The sequence below is a fragment of the Mobula hypostoma genome, chromosome X1 (genome assembly GCF_963921235.1).
Source record: "Mobula hypostoma chromosome X1, sMobHyp1.1, whole genome shotgun sequence".
In the NCBI taxonomy this organism is placed as follows: Eukaryota; Metazoa; Chordata; class Chondrichthyes; order Myliobatiformes; family Myliobatidae; genus Mobula; species Mobula hypostoma.
The window spans coordinates 27020596-27041781 of NC_086128.1; the positions used below are offsets into that span (position 1 = coordinate 27020596).

The 21186-nt window shown below is 40.5% G+C and overlaps 1 protein-coding gene and 1 non-coding gene across 9 annotated transcripts in view; one reads left to right on the forward strand and one right to left on the reverse strand.

Annotated features, from left to right (window-relative positions):
- rnf41 (ring finger protein 41) overlaps positions 1–9312 on the forward strand; it is a 43604-nt gene extending 34292 nt beyond the window's left edge. For all 8 annotated transcript variants that reach the window (XM_063037858.1, XM_063037862.1, XM_063037855.1 and 5 more), the window contains 2 exons: positions 4547–4650; positions 7277–9312. In XM_063037858.1, the coding sequence (XP_062893928.1) occupies positions 4547–4650; positions 7277–7631 (459 nt within the window). In that variant the 3' untranslated portion in view covers positions 7632–9312. The remainder of the gene's footprint in view (positions 1–4546; positions 4651–7276) is intronic.
- Positions 9313–20607: 11295 nt separating this feature from the next.
- trnas-cga (transfer RNA serine (anticodon CGA)) lies at positions 20608–20689 on the reverse strand. The gene has a single exon. It is a non-coding gene; the product is annotated as a tRNA-Ser (tRNA).
- Between the last annotated feature and the right edge of the window lie 497 nt (positions 20690–21186).

Below are 21186 nucleotides of genomic sequence, written 5' to 3' on the forward strand. Positions count from 1 at the left end.
GTGGACTCCAGTTTAAGGTCGCATTTACTTTGCAACATTGGCTGCTACAAGAGACCAATGCACTTTGCATCAATGCTGTAGGAGAAACCCAGGCAGAGCACGATCTAACTTGAGCAAATTAGATGGAGTTCCCTCAGAGGAGGTTTCATTAGGAATTCAACAATAAACCTGTTCAAATGAATAATGTTCTAGCCAGTGCGGTTTGCTCTCCTTACTGAAGGAGTTATAATTGACCTGTGACACACATAGTGGAGCATTATATGCAACAGATGTGGTAATCTCTTGTGAGGGGAGTTTATGTGGCTTCTCATTAGTGAGGGAGTCGTAAATCACGTGCATTGTAGTACACCAAATCTTAAGGAGCTCAAATCAAATTCCAATGACTCTCCATTGCAATTAGAAAGAATCATTCAATCTATATTGATTGGAATAACTAGGTTTTTTTCTCATGTTCTCTTGTAATGATTTTGCTCCAGATTTTCAGTGAATCCAACATTCTTGTAGCCATTCTTGTATTATGCCAGCCATCACTTACAATAGGCAAAGTTCACTTTGCACAAAAGCACCTGTTATAACTGACAATGACTGATTCTGAACTGGCTATTGAAGTCTTTTAATAAAAAGAGCAACTTCCTTTTCTAACTCCACCTGATGAACTTGCAAGATAGAATCATATTGTTTTGTATGGTACTCCAATATTCAGCCCTGGAAGGACTGGTGTTCAGACTCCAGCCAGGCTGCTGCTAAGGGGCCTGTATTTAATAATGGGACTCTTGGACTAGGTAAGGGTACCATTCTTGACTGCTATCATCCAACTTTGACAAAACCAGTGCATGGAAATTGGGAGAAAGACTTGATGTATAGTGCAAATTGATTTTGCAACAAGTTGCCATCTTTTAAAGGACTGGGGATATGTTTGGAGTGTGTGATTATGACTTGCATATTCTGACAGCACTGTTAGCCAATGAGTTGGAAGTAGGATGGGACACGTGAGTGGGATAGCAACAAACAAAAACAATTCTTTGGAAACCAGTGTCTATTTAGACCAGAGGTTCCCAACCTTTTCTATGCCATGGATCAATACTGTTAAGCAAAGGGTCTGTGGACCCCTGGTTGGGAACCTCTGGTTTAGGTGCAGGAGAATTAGGCCTTTCAGCCCAACAAGTTTGCTGTGCAATCCAGTCATGATTTTTCCAACCCAATTCTCCCATCTTCTCCCTGTAACTCTTAACCCCCTCAACCTCAACCTATTTTCATAAGACATGCTCCCTAAGGTGAAGAAGGAATAGGCAGCTTCCCCTCAGCTGCCTATGGTTCCAGCTCCTTCTACTACCCATTGTGTTTTCCCCTTTTCCTTCACCTTTCCAGCCTATCACCTCCCTGCTTCCCCTCTCCCACCCCTTTATCTTTATCTTTCCCCTTACTGGTTTTTCACCTGGAACCTACCAGCCTTCTCCTTCCCACCCTCCCCCCACCTTCTTTATCCACACTACTAAGAATCCTGTATTAATCCTGTATTAACCCTGTACTCTGCCATCAGGTTTGTTTCCAAAGTATATTACTTCACACTTTTCTGGATTAAACTCCATCTACCAGTTCTCAGCCCAGCTCTGCACCCTGACAATGTCCCGTTATAACCTATGACAACCTTCTACACTATCCACGACACCATCGACCTTGGTGCCATCTGCAAACTTACCTACCCACATTTCCACTTCCTCATCAAAGTTATTTATACAAATTACAAAGAGCAGGGGTCCCAGAACAGATTCCTGCAGAAAACCACTGGTCACCAAGCTCCAGGCAGAATACACTCCCATCTACAACCATCCTCTGCTGTCTTCCTGAATCCACACAGCCAAGTCTTCATGTGTCCTATGTCTCCTGACTTTCTAAATGAGTCTACCATGAGCCTTGTTGAACACCTTACTGAAATCCATGTACACTATCTCCACTGCTCTACCTTTATCAATGTGTTTTATACTTCCTTGGGGGAAAAAATTGCACTTGTGAGGCACGATCTGCCCCTCACAAAGCCATGCTGACTATTTCTATATCAGACAATGCTGCTAAATTCCCTCTAAGAAGCCTTTCCACTAGTTAGCTCAGCACTGACATAAGGCTCACTGGTCTATAATTTCCAGGATTATTCCTATTGCCTTTCTTGAACAAAGGAATAAAATTTGCTGCCCTCAAATCTTCTTGTACTACTACTAAAGCTAGTGAGAACACAAATCCTGAGATCATCCTTGTGGACCTCTCCTGGAACCTCTCCAGGACCAGCTCATCTTTCTGTAGCTGCAGGGTCCAAAATTGCTTACAAAATGCAGTCTGACCAACTCAGCAAAGTCACAGTATATCCTTTTTGTGTTTTAGTCCTCTCAAAATGAATGCTGATATTGTATTTGTCATCTCTACTTAACCTGCAAGTTAAGCCAGCTGGTGGTGTAGTTGCATCCGCACCTGACTTCAAGGCGAGTGGTCCCAGGTTTGAATCCAGCTGGCTCCCTGCACGCTTTCCATCTATGCTGGAAACTCGGCCTTGTTTTAAAAAAAAAAAGAGACAAAATATTAAAGAAACAACAAGATTGCCGCCTGATAGGCCACAAGGCATGGAGAGGAATTTTAAAAATGTGCAAATTAACCTTAAGGGAAATCTGAACCATGATTGATTTCTGAACTTTCTCCTTACTTAGAAAATAGTCAACACCTTTATTCTTACTATAGTGCATAATCCCGCACTTCCCTACACTGTATTCCATCTGACTCTTCTTTGCCCATCCTCCCAAATAAAATTATTTTTGTTGGAAATGAGAAAATCTCCAGATGCTGGAAATCTGAGTAACACACCCGAAACATCGACTATACTTATTTTTTTCCCCCCCATAGATGCTGCCTGGCGTGCTGAATTCCTCCAGCATTTTGTGTGTGTTATTTTTGTTGGAAATTGTCAATAAAGGCAGGTTAATTTCTCGAGAGAAGTTCAGTGAGGAACAATTGGATGCAAATGGTTTTACCCAAATCTTGGTTGCTTGCATTAGTGCAGTCTTGATAGATCAGTGGTCCCCAACCAAAAGGCTGCAAAGCACGTGCTACCAGGCCGTGAGGAAACGATACGAGTCAGCTGCACCTTTCCTCATTCCCTGTCACGCACTGTTGAACTTGAACATAGGGTAGCCAACTGTCCCGTATTTGCTGGGACATCCCGTATATTGGGCTAAATTGGTTTGTCCCATACGGGACTGCCCTTGTCCCGTATTTCCCCCGCTAAGGTAGAGCGTTCCTATGAAACCTTTTGTGCCGAAATGGCGTAAAGTGAAGAAGCTATTACCATTAATTTATATGGGAAAAACTTTTGAGCATTCCCAGACCCAAAAAATAATCTGCCAAATCATACTAAATAATACAAAACCTAAAATAACAGTAACATATAGTAAAAGCAGGAATGATATAAATACACAGCCTATATAAAGTAGAAATAATGTATGTACAGTGTAGTCGGGAAGATTAAGCCAAAACCGATTTGTGGAAAAATATCACGCGTGCGCACACAGGTGCCCGTGCAAGGCTTCATGGTAGTCTGTCTTGGGGTAAACATAAGTGTCCTGTATTTGATTGCTACTTTTGTCCCTTATTTGGGAGTGAGAAAGTTGGCAACCCTAACTGTAAAAGACATGCTGAGATGAGTTTAACCCTACTTGAACGACCCCCCCCCCCCCCCCCGGGTCGGCCGGTCCACAAGAATATTGTTAATATTAAACCGGTCCATGGTGCAAGAAAGGTCGGGGACCCCTGTGATAGATGGAATTGTTTAATGATCTCCACTAAGGCTAGAGGTATGTGTAGCAGTTTGCATTGAAGCAGACTGAAAATAAAGAATGAGCAATCATTTGAGTGCTGTACACTTGATCTGGAAGGTATTGAAAATGTAGAAGTTACTAGCAGTGTGGTTGAAAAATCATTTGCATGCAAGGGGAAACCAGATAAATATGTAAGAGTGAGAGAAACAGCAAGATAAATGCAATAAGAGCAGGAGGCCTGTATGAAATATAAATTAGATTAGATTATGAGAACACTCAGTCTTCATTTATTGTCATTTAGAAATGCATATATGCATTAAGAAATGATACAATGTTCCTCCAGAGTGATATCGCAGAAAAACAGGACAAACTAAAGACTAATACTGACAGAACCACATAATTATAACATATAGTCACAGCAGGTCAAAACAATACCATAATTTGATAAAGAACAGACCATGGGCACGGTAAAAAAAAGTCTTAAGTCCCGAGTCCCCGATAAACATCAACAGAGACAAGTCGAATTCCATTAATAATCTGTTCACACGTTTGTCAATATCCATGGGGGGGGGCGCGGTGGGAGATATATTTCGTTCAATCCTCTTTGCTGAAAAGTGCGTCATTAAAGAAAATTTAAAATATTTTTTTAAAAAGCTGGAGATTCCTAGCAACTTCGTCAGCATCTGAAAATAGGCTATTGACTCTCATTTACGAACTCTGTGTGTATGTGTTTCCTTGCTTTACAGAAACGAGACATTCAACTTTTGAAAGCGTACATGAGGGCTATCCGCAGTGCAAACCCAAACCTACAGAACTTGGAGGAAACCATTGAGTACAATGAGATCCTAGAGTACGTTTCAGTTCAGTTTCTTGTCAATTTTCCTTGTGCCTTGGACCATTTTATAATCAACTATTTCCAGTTCTCTGCTGGGGGCTCAGCCACTCTGAGATGTATGAGAAAGATGAGCCTTCAAGTCAATTTCAGAAGTATTTTGTTCTGTGAATACTGTAGGTAGTTATTTTTTAATTTAAACTTTGTCTGAGTGTAAGGTAGTGAAGCAAGCATTCCTTTCAGAACAGTGATGTTGGTACGATAATGAATTGTTGCAGTACAACTACAATAATATATAAAGCAATCACCAGGTGGCTTAATAGCTTGGGTGGTTCTTCCTTATCTCTAACTCAGGGTTAAGTCCCACCGCAAAGATCGGCGCTCTCTAAGCCAAAGCTCCAGTGCTGCACAATTGAAGTTGTGATGGTTCCGATGAGACAGAGTCTGTCAGGTGGATGCAAGAGATCCCTTGATACTACTTAGGAAAAAAGGGGACCTTGCCTTGCTCCACTTGCCAATGATGAACATTACCAAAACAGATTCTGCTTGTCATTGCTTTGCATTTGTGAGATCTTTTTGCGCGCAAATTGGCTCCTCTGTAGTGAGTGCACTTCAAAACTGTTTCATTGGTTGTAAACTATTTTGGGCCATCCCAAGGTTCTGACTGGCGCTATAGAAATGCAATTTCTCAAGACGTGTGCATGAGGTCTGGTCAGGCAATTAATGCAGTACTGAAGGTGGGCAGAGCTGTCAGAGGTGTGATTCTATGAAAGGGGGATTAAGCTGAGTCCCTGCCTGCCTCCTCCCAGGAGGAGGTAGAGGTATCATAGCTGTGTTGGAGCAGGCAATTTTTTCTGCTGCTGTAGGCCTGATGTTTACCCTATGGCCAACATCTTTATTTGTTCATTCTCATGTGCCATTTGTGGGAATTTGCTGCATCCAATAGATTCCTGCATATCCTCTGTTATAATAGTAACTGTATTTTAAAAATAAATTAAGTGCAAATGACTGTACAGTGCCTTGAGATGCCCTGTGGACGTAAAGGTGCTATATAATTGCATGGTCTTTTCAATGTCTGAATTTGGCTTCTGTCTTTATAATATAGAACTATGACCACTTTAGAATTTTCTTCTATGAGCCTTTTGTGCCTATGGCTGGATGTGCATGAATGAAATGATGTGGGTGTTTTTTTTCTTGTGTATTTAGAAGTTAAAATGCCTTTTTAGTATTTCAGTATTGAAGAGCCTTGGTACTGCTGTTCTCTGAAGGCTGACTAGTCTCTTAATGTCTCCAAAAGGTTACCAGAATAAATTCAGTGCCAAGTTATTTTGGCGCTCTGATGTCATCCAATAAACCTATAATCTGTCATCAAAAATAACACATTCAGAATGCAGAATGTTTTGTTACCAAGGCCATTCTTTGTCACCTAAAGTAGGTCTTTCCTTGGCTTCAATTTAGTGAGTTCAGCAAGTTGGATGAGGAATTAATCATTCAACCCAAGTGCATATTTTGAGTGAAGATTTAAACTAAGTATTTTATTATGTTTAGATGTTTGTGATAAGTAATCTCGAATCTTAATCCAAGAAGATGTGTTATAATAGAAAGAACAAGAATTTTAAAAATGAATATTAAAACTGAATACTGCTCTGGACTGGTACTTCCACTAATGAAAAGCATTTATCTGGTGCCTCCTTTCAGTTGAGATGTTTAAACAGTGGCCTTGTTTAATCTCAGCTCTGTCAGAATGGTGTCATGGGGTCTTTATAGAGTGTTCCCATTTTCTGTCCAAATTTATTCTCTCCTACAAAACCTAAGAATGCCTTGCTTTTTACTGATGGAGTGAGCTTGTTTCCCTTTAGAGCAGTGATGAATGCTTAAAGTAATCTGAGCATTAAAGACCTCACAAATGAGCTTTCTTCACTGGAGATATTGAGTGGGCAGGCACAGATTCATCATTTGGTAGAAGAGCCAAAGGAGATGTGAAGGAATGTTTTCACAGCTGAGTGATCATAATCTGGAATTCATTGCTTGAAAGGGTGGTGGAAGCAGATTCAATTGCAGCTTTTTAGAAGGGAATTGGATGAGTAGTTGAAAGGGAAAATTTGCAGTACTCTGGAAAATAAGACTTACTGGTGTGCTTTTGCTGAATGGGCCAAATGGTGCCAGCCAGTGTTGTAATGATTCTGTGAATCTTTAAAGAGAAACATCATCGAGTAACTTTACCACTGTCTGTGCGCAAATTGGCGGCTGCATTTCCTCCATTGCAACAGTGACCTTGCTTTCAAAAAGTGCTTCATTGGCTGTTTAGTAGTTGTGAATGGCGCTATATAAACACAAGTTCCAAGATGCTTAAAATCTATAAAAATAGGTTTCTTTTCTGCATCCTTAGTGATCAAAGGAAAGTCCATGTTGAATGCCAGTAGTTTGGTCATGGTCTTATCCATGACTTGTTATTCACTTCAACTTGTTTACTTCCCAGGTATCTTAAGGGACTTTTTATTATGCAGCTGTCCTACCTGGTGAAGGTGTGAAGGTGCAAGAGAAACTTATCTGTTGTTTATCTGACTTGCAGGGCTTTAATTGATTATAACTTTGTTTGCCTGTTTTGTTAAATAAAACGTGAATGGTATCTTCTGTATTATAGGTGGGTCAATTCATTGCAACCTGCTAGAGTTACCCGATGGGGTGGGATGATCTCCACCCCTGATGCAGTTCTCCAAGCAGTCATTAAGCGGTCTCTCATTGACAGTGGGTGCCCAATGTCTATAGTCAATGATCTCATCGAAAATGCACACGAGAGGAACTGGCCTCAGGGTCTGGCCACACTAGAGACTCGCCAAATGAACCGCAGGTTCTACGAGAACTATGTAGCTAAACGAATCCCAGGGAAGCAAGCTGTAGTGGTGATGGCATGTGAGAACCAACACATGGGAGAGGACATGATCATGGAGCCTGGTCTGGTAATGATCTTTGCTCATGGAGTAGAGGAAATCTTTTAAAGCAGATCGATTTTCTCCTCTGAATTGAAGTTTCTACTATAAGAAGAAAGCAGGACTTTGACTTGCCCTCTGGAATATCTTCGGCAAGCAGACTTGGACATGACCAAAGGCTTAATGCCAAACTGCATTATGGGTTATTCGATCACCACCTTTGCAACGCCAGAACTAGCTTAAAGAATGGGTTTGCAGCTCACAGAACCTTTGTTCCAACCTTATGTATTTATTCATTCACAATTTTAAAACATGAAGTACAATTCTGATGCCCATTCCAGATGCCACATAAGAAAACTTAACAATTGTGGTGCCTGCAGTGGTTTGTGTTGTGCTTTAATATCTTATTGGTATTTTTCCCCTTTTCTTTTCAAGTAGAAAATGGTAATGGCCAATTTTTTGTAGTACAGGCTGTTAACACAGTAAACAATGCAAGAAGTTTTTTTTGTGAACTGTTTTGAGGGGTAAACTACTGTGAGGTTTCTGTAAGAGCAGAGCTCATAAGCAAACTATAGAGATAAATATTGTATGCACTACATGGCTTAATATCCACTAAAGCAATCTTAAAGGCCGATTTGCTGAAATGTGTTTTGTATTTGGGCATAAAATATTAAAATTTATGCAAAACCCAAGTGACAACATGTGAAGTAAACTTTAATACCTGCAACCAATTCAATCGCATGATGGGTGATTTCTTAAATTCACAAGGCAGGGGCAGAAAGATGCAGAAATTTACGCTCCTGCGAGGCAAGTTGGTTGCAGTCCTATATTTTTTTTTGTTCTATGTTGAAACTCTGCCAACATTTAATCACTTTAACCTAAATCCTACTTTTCTGGATTTGCCTTAAATTAGATTGTTAAATTGAAGTCAATAATATCTAAATGGAGTTCTGTGCAAAAATGGCTAAAATTGTAGTGAGGTGTATTCAGTGAGCAGGAACAAAAAAGGACGAGTGTTCATGCTTTTAAAATCCCACGAGTATTTTGTTTCTCACATAACTAGAAAGCCATCCTGATTGAGATGTTATGTAGAAATATCTGATTGTGAGCCTGAATGTGATGCTCTATATTCATGTAAACTGTATAATTTACCCAGCTGCTTTATCACATGGGTAGGAATTGCACGTATGATTGCAGGACTCCCAAGTCAGAATGAAGGCTGAGCTAGTATAGGATTCCAAAAATATATATGACTGAAGATAGCTTTGAAAGCTTGAAGTTTTAAAAATGTGTACATCAAATATTATATAAACTTGACTTCAGTGCAACTGAATGAGCTAGGTACCAGTACATTGGTAACTGTGCCTAAAACAAGGATGTTATTTAACAGTGACTTCAAAGTTAAGGGGGTTGTCATTTCTCCCTCAAGTTAAATTTGAATCAAAGCAGCTAAGAATGACTGTCAGTAACAACGACTCTTAAACATAGTGTTTTGAATTGACTTTCAGGGGAGGGAGATGTGCGGAAGAAAAAGTGCTGTGAACCAATAAACTCTAGCTAGAAGTTGTGTGTATGTATTTTAAATAAAATCTTGCCATTTGTTTTATCCATAGAATAGGACTGAGGGAGTTGAAGCACAAACTCCTAGTTTTCCAGCTGAACCATACAAATGTGCAAAACTTTTGAGCTTCTGTTAGGACTTTGACATAAGTCTGTGGTATCGATTCACTTCTGGGTAGATTTTAGATTTTCTGAATCTGAACTAATCTTCATCAAAGCTCCTTGTGTTGTGTCTCTTTCAGACAAATCTATTGTGTGAGTCTTGAATGTATATCATTTTTGAATATCGTGCATATAAGATGTACATTTGTTCCAAGAGGGTGAAAATTAGGTGGCTTAAGTTTCTTGAGGGATTTAAATCCTTTCAGTGCTTGAAGAACATGAAAGGAAAACCCTTTTAAACCCTTTTTCTATTTTTTTTTGTGGTTGCACCTGAAGAATTTTGTAACTGGATCTACCACTGTCACCATGGACTCACTGAGATCTGAGATTAATAAACACTTGGCTTACAGAAATCTGAATTTCCTTTTGGGGGGGGAGGGTTGAGTTTAGTTTTTGTCTAATTCTGGTTTTAATTATCAGATAAGTCCTTTGTCTTACATTATCTAAAGAAAACTTAATTTTGGATGGCTGCAAATACAGGCCTGTATATCAAAGTATGCAGTAAGTAAAGTGGTAGTGGTTCTGCTTCTGACATTCCCTTATTCTTGACCAATCTTGCGTTCCTTTGATCATATCTTGAAGTGATTTTCTGCTCTTTTGGTGACTTGATATCTGAGAACTTTGCATCTTGGGTCTGGTGCCACATGTCCTGTTTTGAACGTTTCAGTCCTGTGTGCGCATGGTTACCCAACTCACTAATGGAAGATTTTGAAGGGGGCGGGGTCATGAAGGTGGTGGAGAAAGCAAACCTCCTGTTCTTGGGCAGAAAATTACACCTAGAAATATTTCCCTGCTTTCGTGTCTTCCATACATCCCCTTTACCTAGAATTGCATTCTTTGCTTTGCAATCAAGGGCCTTTGAATAAAATCTCTCCTTAAGGTTACCTACAACAAACTATGGTAGTGTGAGTTGTGTGGGAATGTGCTTGCCTTTCAATACTCTGGAAGGTGGAGTACCAAATTGTCCCTCTATACTTGATTACAGTGGGCTTCTGGTTTGAGAGCATTCCAACAATTTTTGACATCAGTTATCAATGTGGATTGCTGCTAGAAAGTTGTCAGAAGCAAATGGCTTTTACTCCACAACAGCAGAAGGATTCTGGGGTCAATTGTAGTTCTAAGTGCTGTACTACCTAAGATTTGGCAAATTCTGTTCAGAACAAGATTCAAACACTCAGTCACATTATATGCCTAGGTCTTGCTACATGGGTAACGGCCACCTTCTAGTCAACCTCTTGGACCAATCTAATTGTCTTTTCATGTGTTCAATTACCCATTTAAAAATATCAGTTTATTTCATTATTTGGCTCCACAGAGGAGTAAATCCCTTTTAAACCACACTTGAAACGTAATATAAAAAAAAACAAATTTTAGCAAAGTAATTAGACGTGATGCAAAAGTTTAAAAAAAAAGGCCATTCCATTAGTCTTAAAGGCTGTATGGTGCTGGTTATGCAGTAGTGGATTTAAATAGTTATCTATTAGATACTGTACATGGGAAGATAAATGGTATTATAAACTGTCTCCTTGCAGCAAAAAGATAAAATGAGTAATCTTGTATGAAGTATTTTTTGTGTTGCTCTGGCAAACAATTCATGCTTTGTTTTAATTTTATAAAAATGTGTAATGTCTGTCTGTGTGTGTGCCTTTTTTTAAAGTGGACCTCTTGAGTACACCAGTTATTTTGTGACTTGAAGTGTTTGAAGTCCAGAATTGTCACCTGTAGCTGATTAGTTGTGTTGTACTTTGAAAAGCTGTGGCACATGGTATTAATGAACAAACACTTTTTTAAAAATATAAGTTATCTGGAAATAAACTCCATAGTATACACATCGGTGTTCTTGTCTTTTTTTTTCTTTCCACCCTGCATCATGCACGTGCCCCTTAAGCTGCCTGTCAGTCTCAGTTTCTTTAACCCTCACTATGGACTTGAAGCCAGGTTCATGCACTTCCTACCACAGTGGCACACTTCTTACATAACCACTGGTTAATTTACAACATGCTTGTGCAAAGACATTGATTTATGCAGAATGTTCAAATATGCAAATGACACAGAATTTGGGGGAAATCCAAATGGAACTATTTTTGGGTTTACTCCATGTAAAATTCTTTACCCAAGAAAGTGGGAAAATTGATTATCAGTAGCGGAAGAAATCGTACATGATATTTTAGAGCTTCCATTTAATGACATGCGTTGGTTTAATGTATTTTGATGCAACGTGGCCAATGTCAGTGCAATCAGCACAAAAGTAAACAACCCTGAGCGCTAACTGATTTTGCTGCAATTTATTTTTGCAATCCCTTTTGCTCTGGTTCTCAAAAATATGCAAAGCACAGGCCTTGCCATGCAAACTGTCAGAATAAATTATTTGTCACTGGAGTTTCTGCTGATTTATTGTGGACATTCAAGACAGCTCTAAGCTGGGACTTTTAGGTATAATGTTATTTCAAGTTGTTTCAAGACTGTTGACAATGTTATTAGTGAATAAATTGGAGGTGGGTCTTGTAGCAAAGTCCACCAAAGGCTAAACAAATTCAGTTTGCACAAACCAATTCACAAGCAGAGGAAAAAGAACTTACACCTAAGTTTTCCACATCCAAAAAAAGTAACTTTTCTAAAGAAATGGGGGATAGTTGCTGTCGAGGAACAATCCCAAGAGAAAATAAAACTCTGCACATTTTAGGTTGAACCAGGAGTCTCAAGAATAGTCTCCAATACTTTGCCCACCATTGAAGTAAGATTCACTGGTCTATAGTTCCCAGTGTTATCCCTACACCTTCCAGGCAGATTATGCTCCATCTACAACCATACTCTGCTTTTGTGCGTAAACTGATTCTGAATCCATCTGACCTTGGGGACGTGCCTGTCCTAATGTTTTATAAAAGATCCAGCATATCCTTTCTTAACGTTGATCTATTCTGGCATATCAGCCTGTTGTTTTGCACTGTCCTCACAAACAGTAGTCAAGGTCCCTCTCACTAGTGAATACTGAAAGGAAAGTATTCATTAAGGACTTGCCCAATACTTTCTTCGACTCCAGGCACATTTCCTCCACTATCCCTAATTGGTCATACCGTACCCTCACTCTGGCCATCCTCCTGTTTTACACATATGTGTAGAACATTTGCTAAGGCCTTCTCATGGCCCCTTCTAGATCTTCTAGGTTTATTCTTCAGCTCCTTCCTGGCTACCATAACTCTAGAGGCCTGTCTGATTCTTGCTTCCTCAACCTTAAGTAAGCTGCTTTCTTCCTATTGATGAAATGTTCCACATTTCTTGTCAACCATGGTTCCTTTGCCCTACCATCCTTTCCCTGCCTTAGTGGAATAAGCCTATCTGGAACCTTCAGCAAGTGCTCCCAAAACAGCCTCCACATATCTGTTGTGCATTTCCCTGAGTATATTCGTTCCCAATTTGTGCTCCCCAGTTCCTGCCTAATAGCATCATAATTCCCCCTCCTCTATTTAAATACTTTCACATACAGCCTGCTTCCATTCTCCTCTAAGGCTGTGGTAAAGGTCAAGGAATTGTGGTCACTGTCTCTGAAATGCTCACCAACTGAGCGATTTGTGATCTGACCTGGTTCATTGCCTAGCGCCAGATCCACTATGGCCGTCTAGATGACTATTGACTACTCTTGTTGTCGGCCTACATATTGCATTAGGTATCCTTCCTGGACACCTAAAAAAAGACTCAGCCCAACCAAATAATAAGGAGGTACCAATCAGTGTTGGGGAAGTTGGAATCACCCATGACAACAATCCTGTTACTTTTGCACTTATCCAAAATCTGCATCCCGATCTGTTCCTCAGTGTCTCTGTTACTATTTGGGGGGGGGGGAGAGGAGGAGGGTCTATAGAATCTTCGCAATAGTGTGATTGTTCCCTTCCTGTTTCTGACTCCACCCACACTGTAGAGACTCAGCAGACAATCACTGCACAATGACCTCCCTTTCCGCAGCTGTGATATTATCCCTGATTAGCAATTCTATTCCACCACCTCTTTTATCTCCTTCCCTGTCCCTTTTGAAGCATCTAAACCCCAGAACAGCAGCTTTCCTGTCCTTGTGACAGCCAAGTCTCTATAATGGCCACATCATAGTTTGTAATGACCCATAGTCTAAGTTCCTGATACTGCTTGTATTAAAATAGACACACTTCAATCCATCTCATTGACTTCGATTTTGCCTTAGCAGCTATCTATCCTTCCTCACAAGTCTTTCTACATGCTGCATCTACCTGTATACCACCTGCCCCAACCTATCACTCTGGTTCCCATTCCCCCTGCCAAACTAGTTTAAACCCTCCCTAACAACTCCTGGAAACTTGCCTGCAAGGATATTGGTCCTGCTCAAGTTCTGATGTAACCTGTCCTTTTTATACAGGTCATATCTTCCCCAAAAGAGATCCCAATGATCCACAAATCTGAAACTCTGCCCCCTCCACCAATTCTTCAAGGCCTCCACTCTAACACTGTCCATCCTACAATGGCTGCTCCTGCATTGGTCACTCTTTAAACCTGACTTTATTTTATTGGCCCTTGCCAAGTGCCTAATTTCCTTGTGATCTGAGGGAGAAGAATGACCAACTAACCACACTCACTTTTTCAAATCTTGCTCCCACAATGCGCTTGCCAATAACTCACAATCTCAGACTGCAGAACTTTCTATCTTTATGTTAAAAGGAAATTGGATGAACTTTCAAGTCAGAAACTGATGATGCAGAAGGATGTCATGTGACACTGGCCAGAATTTCTGTAGATAAGTAACAATTAAGGTGGCTCCCTTATGGACATAATCTTACGGACATAACAGCAAAATCATAGTGGGAGATAAATGACAGAGAATTAAGGAGATTGCAGATTGAAGTTGCAGAAAACCTCTTGGAAATGGTGGAGAACTGCAGTTCAAGAAGAAATGAAAAATAAATTAGTATTAGAGGGGAAAAAAAGAAGAAATTAATGAGACTGAAAAGTGATTAAATCCCCAGGCCCCAATACTTCTTGGCCTGGAATCTTGAAGGGGGTGGCTATTGCAATGGTGGATGCATTGATTGTCACTGCAAAGCTCTGTTTGAGAATGGATCCCACAGTCTGGATGACAGAAAATATAACCACACTATTTAATAAAGGAGGGAGTTTAGCCAATCAGGAACAGGAGCATGAGATGAAAAGACAACTTCATGCATTTCCAAGATTTAAAAAGCAGCGCTTTGCGGCAGTTTTCAGAGTTTGAACTGTGGCCAATCAGAGAGCAGGAGCGTGATGAGAAGAGGTGACTTCACACAGGTCCGTGATTGAGGATTTAAAAAGCAGTGCTTCGCAGCAGTTTTCGGAGATTGAACTGTGGCCAATCAATGAGCAGGACTCACTAGCAATGGCAAATGAAAAGACGGCGGGTGCAAGCAGAGTGGCCATTGTGTGAGTGGACCAGTATTTGAGTAGGGAGGCTTTGGATCATCAGGCTTGGGTGAGTCAAGTATCTGGTAAGTTTTTTTTTCTTCATACCTCGTCTGTTAGGGCACAGTTAGTGCAGTGAGAATGGCTCTGGGGTAGTGTGTGTGTGAGATGTGAGAATTCTGGGAGACCTCTAGCCTCCTAGATAACCACATCTGTTCTGAGCTCCAGCTCCTCAGAGAACGTGTTGAGGAACGGGAGCTGCAGTTCAATGACCATCGGCTCATACGGGAGACTGAGGTGAGACGGACAGAAGCTACAGGGAGGTGGTCACCCCCAAGTGGCACGAGGCAGGTGACTGTCAGGAGGAGGAAGGGAAATGAGTATCCCTGTGGCTGTTCCCCTCAATAATAAGGATACCATTTTGGATACTGTTGAGGGGGACTTACCAGGGAGCCACAACGACCGGGTCTCTGGCACTGAGTCTGGCGCTGTGGCTCAGAAGAGAAGAGAGGTGAAGAGGACTGCAGTGGTGATAGGAGATTCCATAGTCCGAGGAACAGAGATGGGTTTTGGTGCATGTGATAGAGACGCCTGTGTAGTATGTTGCCTCCCAGGTGCCAGGGTCAGGGACGTCTTGGATTGTGCTCTAAAAGGGGAGGGTGAGCAGTCAGAAGTCTTGGTACATTTTGGCACCAATAATATAGGTAGGAAAGGTGAGGAGGTACTGAAGAGAGATTTTAGGGAGCTGGGTAGAAAGTTGAAAAGCAGGATCTCCAGGGTGGTTGTCTCTGGATTGTTACCTGTGCCACACACCAGTGAGGATAGAATAGGAGCATTTGGCAGATAAAGGCATGGCTGAGGAACTGGTGCGGGGGGCAGGGGTTCAGATTTCTGGATCATTGGGATCTCCTCTGGGGCGGTTATGACCTGAACCCGAAGGGGACCAATATTCTTTCAAGAAGCTTTGCTAGAGCTGTGCGGGGTGCGGGGGGCGGGGGGGGGTTTAAATTAATTTGGTAGGGGGATGGAAACTGGAGTGATAGGGCTGAGGATAGTGCAATGAGTTTACAAACAGAGGCAATGTATAGTAAGACTGCCAGCAAGGACAGGCTGATAATAGGGCAAAATTGCAGTTAGTGGGATGAGTTGCAATGTAAAAGGCGGACAAAATCGAAAAGGGCGATGAATACAGGATGCAGAATACAGGAATGCACACAATATATGGAATAAAGTAGAGGAACTTGTAGCAGAGTTAGAAATTGGAAGATATGACATTGTGGGCATCACTGAGTCATGGCTGAGGGAAGATTATAGTTGGGAGCTTAATGTCCAAGGATACACATTGTATTGAAAGGACAGGCAGGTAGGCAGAGGGGGTGGTTGGCTCTGTTGGTAAAAAATAATATCAAATCCTTAGAAAGAGGTGACATAGGATCAGAAGATGTAGAATCCTTGTGGGTAGAGTTAAGAAACTGCAAGGGAAAAAGACACTGATGGAAGATATATACATACCTCCGAACAGCAGCCAGGATGTGGGCTACAAATTACAACAGGAAAGGCATGCCAAAAGGGCAACGTTACGATAGTCATGGGGGATTTCAATAAGCAGGTAGATTGGAAAAATCATGTCGGTGCTGGATCCCAAGAGGGGGAACTTATAGAATACGAGATGGCTTTTTCGAGCAGCTCGTGGTTGAGCCCACTAGGGGATCAGCTATTCTGGATTGGGTGTTGTGCAATGAACCCAAATTGATTAAGGAGCTTAAGGTAAAGGAAACCTTAGAAGGCAGTGATCATAAAATGATAGAATTCACCCTGCAATTTGCAAGGGAGAAGCTAAAGTCAGATGTATCGTTATTACAGTGGAGTAAGGGGAATTACAGAGGCATGAGGGAAGAGTTGGTTAGAATTGATTGGAAAAGAACACTGGCAGGGATGACGACGGAGCATGAATGGCTGGAATTTCTGGGAGTGATTTGGAAGACACAGGATATATACATCCCAAAGAAGAAATATTCTAAAGACAAGATGACGCAACCATGATAGCTGACAAGAGAAGTCAAAGCCAACATAAAAGCTGAAGAGAGGTCATATAATAGAGCAAAAGTTAGTGGGAAGTCAGAGGATTGGGAAGCTTTCAAAAACCAACAGAAGGCAACTAAAAAAGTCATGAGGAAAAGATGGAATACAAACATAAGCCAGCCAATAATATTAAAAAGTGTACCAAACATTTCTTCAGCTATATAAAGAGTAAAAGGGAGGTGAGAGTGGATATTGGACCATTGGAAAATGATGCTGGAGAGGTAGTAATGGGGGACAATGAAATGGTGGACAATCTAACTAAGGATTGGTCTTCACTGTGGAAGACACTAGCAGTATGGTGGAAGTTCAAGAGTGTCAGGGGGCAGAAGTGAGTGCAGTTACCATGACTAGGGAGATGGTGCTTGGGAAACTGAAAGGTCTGAAAGTAGACATGTCACCTGGACCAGAGGGGTTACACCCCAGGGTTCTGAAAGAGGTGGCTGAAGAGATTGTTGAAAGATCATTACTAATGCCTCCACAATCACTAGATCCTGGAATGGTTCCAGAAGACTGGCAGATTGCAAATATCACTCCACTCTTCAAGAAGCCAGAGGGCGGTTAATCTGTAATTTGTTGCCACAGGCGCTGTGGAGACTTAGTTATTGGATTTACGGTATTTATGGGAGAGGTTGATAGGTTCTTGATTAGTCAGGGAATGAAGGGATACAGGGAGAAGGCAGGAGATTGGGGCCGAGAGGGAAATGGATCAGCCATGATGAAATGGCGGAGCACACTCAATGGGCCAAATGGCCTAATTCTGCTCTATATCTTATAGTCTTTTGGACTAAAATGGGGAGCTACAGACCAGTTGGTCTGACATCAGTTGAAGGGCAAATGCTGGAATCTAATATTGAGGACAGGCCACTTGGAAAACGATAATTGGATTGGGTAGAGTCAACATAGATTTATGAAAGGAAATCATGTTTGACAAATCTGTTGAACATGTTTGAAGATGTTAACTAGCAAATAAGGATGAACCAGTTGGTGAGAAGTATTTAGCCTTTCAGAATGCTTTTGATAAGGTGTCACACAAGATCATTGGGGGGGGGTGATATTGGAAGTATATGCTGGTGTGGTCTGAGGATTCATTAATGGACAGAAAACTTGTGCTAGGTAGATGTAACTATTGGGATGCTGCAGGGATTATTATTTATAATTGGTCAACGATTTGGATGATGGCATTGAATGTATTCAAATTTACTGATGGTACAAAGCTCAGTGGTAGTGTGGACTGTGAGTAGGATACAGAGGTTTGGGGAAATCAACAAGCTAAGTGAGTAGGAAAGGGCATGGCAAATGTGAGGTATCCACTTTAGATGAGAAAAATAGAAAGGCGAGTATTTTCTAAATGAGATTAAAATGTGTTGGTTTTCAGATGTCCTTGAAAAGTTATGCGCAGGTACAGTGAGCATTAGGAAGTCAAAAGGCGTGTTGCTTTTTGTTGCAAGATGCATTTCTTCTATTATGCAGGCTGTAACAATGTAAGAAATTTAGAATGGAAAGCAAAAGAAACATGCATAATGAAGATTTGTAACAGACAGAAATAACACCAACATTTAAGAATAGATATGTGTTAAAGGATGAAGTTTGAAGGCATGTGGAGAAAAGACATACAAAAATTGTTAGTGCATAGTGTTCATATGGCTTAAACTGGTAGAATTGAACAACCCATTTTCGTGTGCAGCTTATTTACAACCCATTATGTGTAACTCCTCTTATTTCACTTTATTATAAAAAGATAACGAGTTTTATTTGTCATATGTAAGTTGAAGCATACAGTAAAACGTATTGCTTGCATCAACAACCAACACAATCTGAGGATGTGCTAGAGGCAGCCCACATGTGTTGCCATGCTTCCAGCGCCAATGTAGCATGTCCACAACATACTAACCCTAACCTGTACGTATTTTATGAATGTTGGAGGAAATTCGCGTGGTCACAGGGAGAACATACAAGCTCCTTACAGACAGAGCCAGGAATCAAATCCTAATTACTGGCTCTGTAAGATGTTGTGCTGACTGCTCTGCTACCATGCAACATTAAGGGCAGGAAAAAAAAGTGAATAAAAATTAAAATATTTGTACTTTGACAATTCTTGTCTTCCTGTTAATACCGTTTGCTCTTTGGATGCTTTTTATATTTTGTGGAGATGATATCACATTATATCTACAGAAGCTATTCACTCTAGGGAATTTGTTTGGTATGTGTGGAATCAAAACTTATTGTGTACCAATCATAAAATATGATTCAAAAGATGTAGATTAATGTTGGATCCAAATTTAATGTGGTAATTGTAATTTATGAAATGAACCTAAAGGTTTATCAAAAGTGAGAATTGTTGATTTTTATCAGCTGTAAAATAATTTTAGCAGTTTTTTGAATTGAAATAGGTTTTTGAAAACACAGTACTTTTAAAGACAGAAAAAAATTGCAAATGCTGGAAGTCTGATATAAGAGCAGAAAATGCTGAGCTTGGACTACCATTGAATAACTTTTAACTCCACTTTGCTTGGTCCATATCAAAGATGTGGCTATGGGAACTTGCATAGTCCTGAAGTGACATCTGTATTTATATGGGTTATAAGGAACAGTACCTTTTAAAATCCGTCCCAAGCCCCCTGCCTTGACCCCTTTTCTGCTCTATTGATAATGTATGGGTGCTGCTTACTGCAATTGTATAGAACTTGAAAAAATCATTAGTTTATCTGTTAGTTTTTACTCTATTCACACTTTAATATGTTCCACACTTGAATTTTCCCTATCTCAGGGAATAATCAATTAGCCAATGTCCACTACAAACTCACTGACTCCCACAGCTACCTTAACGACGCCTCTTTCCATCTTTCTTCTGTCAAGGATTCTATTCCGATCAGCTAGCTTCTGTCTTTGCTTTGAGTCTGTCTGTATCAGTGCTTCTGAAATGTCTTCCCTTTTTCTTAATCATTGCTTCTTCTAAGGATAAGATTCTCAACCCTCTATCCTCTCTTCCACACACTTATTCTCACCCCATCTTTTCCCATTCAGAGGAGTGATAGGGTTCCTTTTGTTATTGACTGTAGAGGCCAATGGGAAGAACGGTAATGAATCAACCTCCAAAATTTTCACCAGCTTCAATGAGGTTCCACCACTAGACACATCACTACTCTGAAGGGGCTACACTTACGTGCCATTTACATTAAGACTGTCCTTTAAATCATTTTTCCCTCTCCATAGATGCCATCAGTTTCACTGAATATTTCCAGTATTATTTTATTCATAATATACAGCAGTGGCTGGATTGTCACAGTTCCAGTGTTTTGCTTTCCTTTTTCTCTTCTACTTTCTTTCATGTTCCTGTATTTACATTCCTTCAGATACACTAGCTATATAAATGATTCTTTTCTCTCATCTACATAGCCACCAAATCAATTGTCAGTTGTCAGTCTAGTGTGGACGTAGCCTCAATCCGTCTCTTGCTATCCAACTTCAGATTACTCGTTATTTTTTTCAGTTCTGGAGAAGGGCCTTTAACCTGAAACGTTTAGTACAGTATGTTTTTCCCTCCCAAAATGCTGCCTGACCTGAGGTGTGTTTCCAGCATTTACTGTTCTTGTGATAAAAGGGAGTATGAACAATGAAACACTGAACATTGTTTTAATGTCTACAGAATAAACAAGAGTGCTGAGTATGATGAGTAAACGTTTTTGGTTTTGATATTTAATTGATGGGCCTTTTGGAATCGTTTTTACATGTTTTGTTTGTAACGCTGTATATATTCAAGCTGTTTTATGTTAATCGGTTTAGCATGTTGTGTTAAAACATGATCCAAATACCGATTGAGACAGTTTAAACGAAAAGAACGCCTCGTCACGAACAGGATTCGAACCTGTGCGGGGAGTCCCCATTGGATTTCGAGTCCAACGCCTTAACCACTCGGCCACCGTGACTGATATAAAAGAATTGCCCACATATAATAATGTAGAACCTAATGTGCAACCACAAATAGAAATTTGGAGCAAAAGTCATAACCGTTTACAAGAGAAGGAAACAGAACTGAAGAGAATTCCATCTGCGCAAAATCTATTCGCAAAACAGACGAGAACAATATATTTTTTTTTACCGGAAACAATGTACATAATTTTAATGGTGATAACTTAAAATAAACGATGCTACTATGAAAAACGGAATGACTTGTTTTTGGTAAAGGCGCCGCCTGTCTTTTTCCTCTCAAACCCCAACAAAGATGCATGCAACCCGACAGAAGGAAGTCGAATCAGCCGCCGAATACCTTAAGACAGCCGAAGCCACCTCATGGGGTTAAAGGTTACTCATCACCCGAACAAAACATAAAATCGCGGTACGACATTTCACAATATATGAGGTAAATCCTAAAATATATTGATTACTCCTTCATTAAAATTTATCCTGCTTTGTGTTGTTGTTG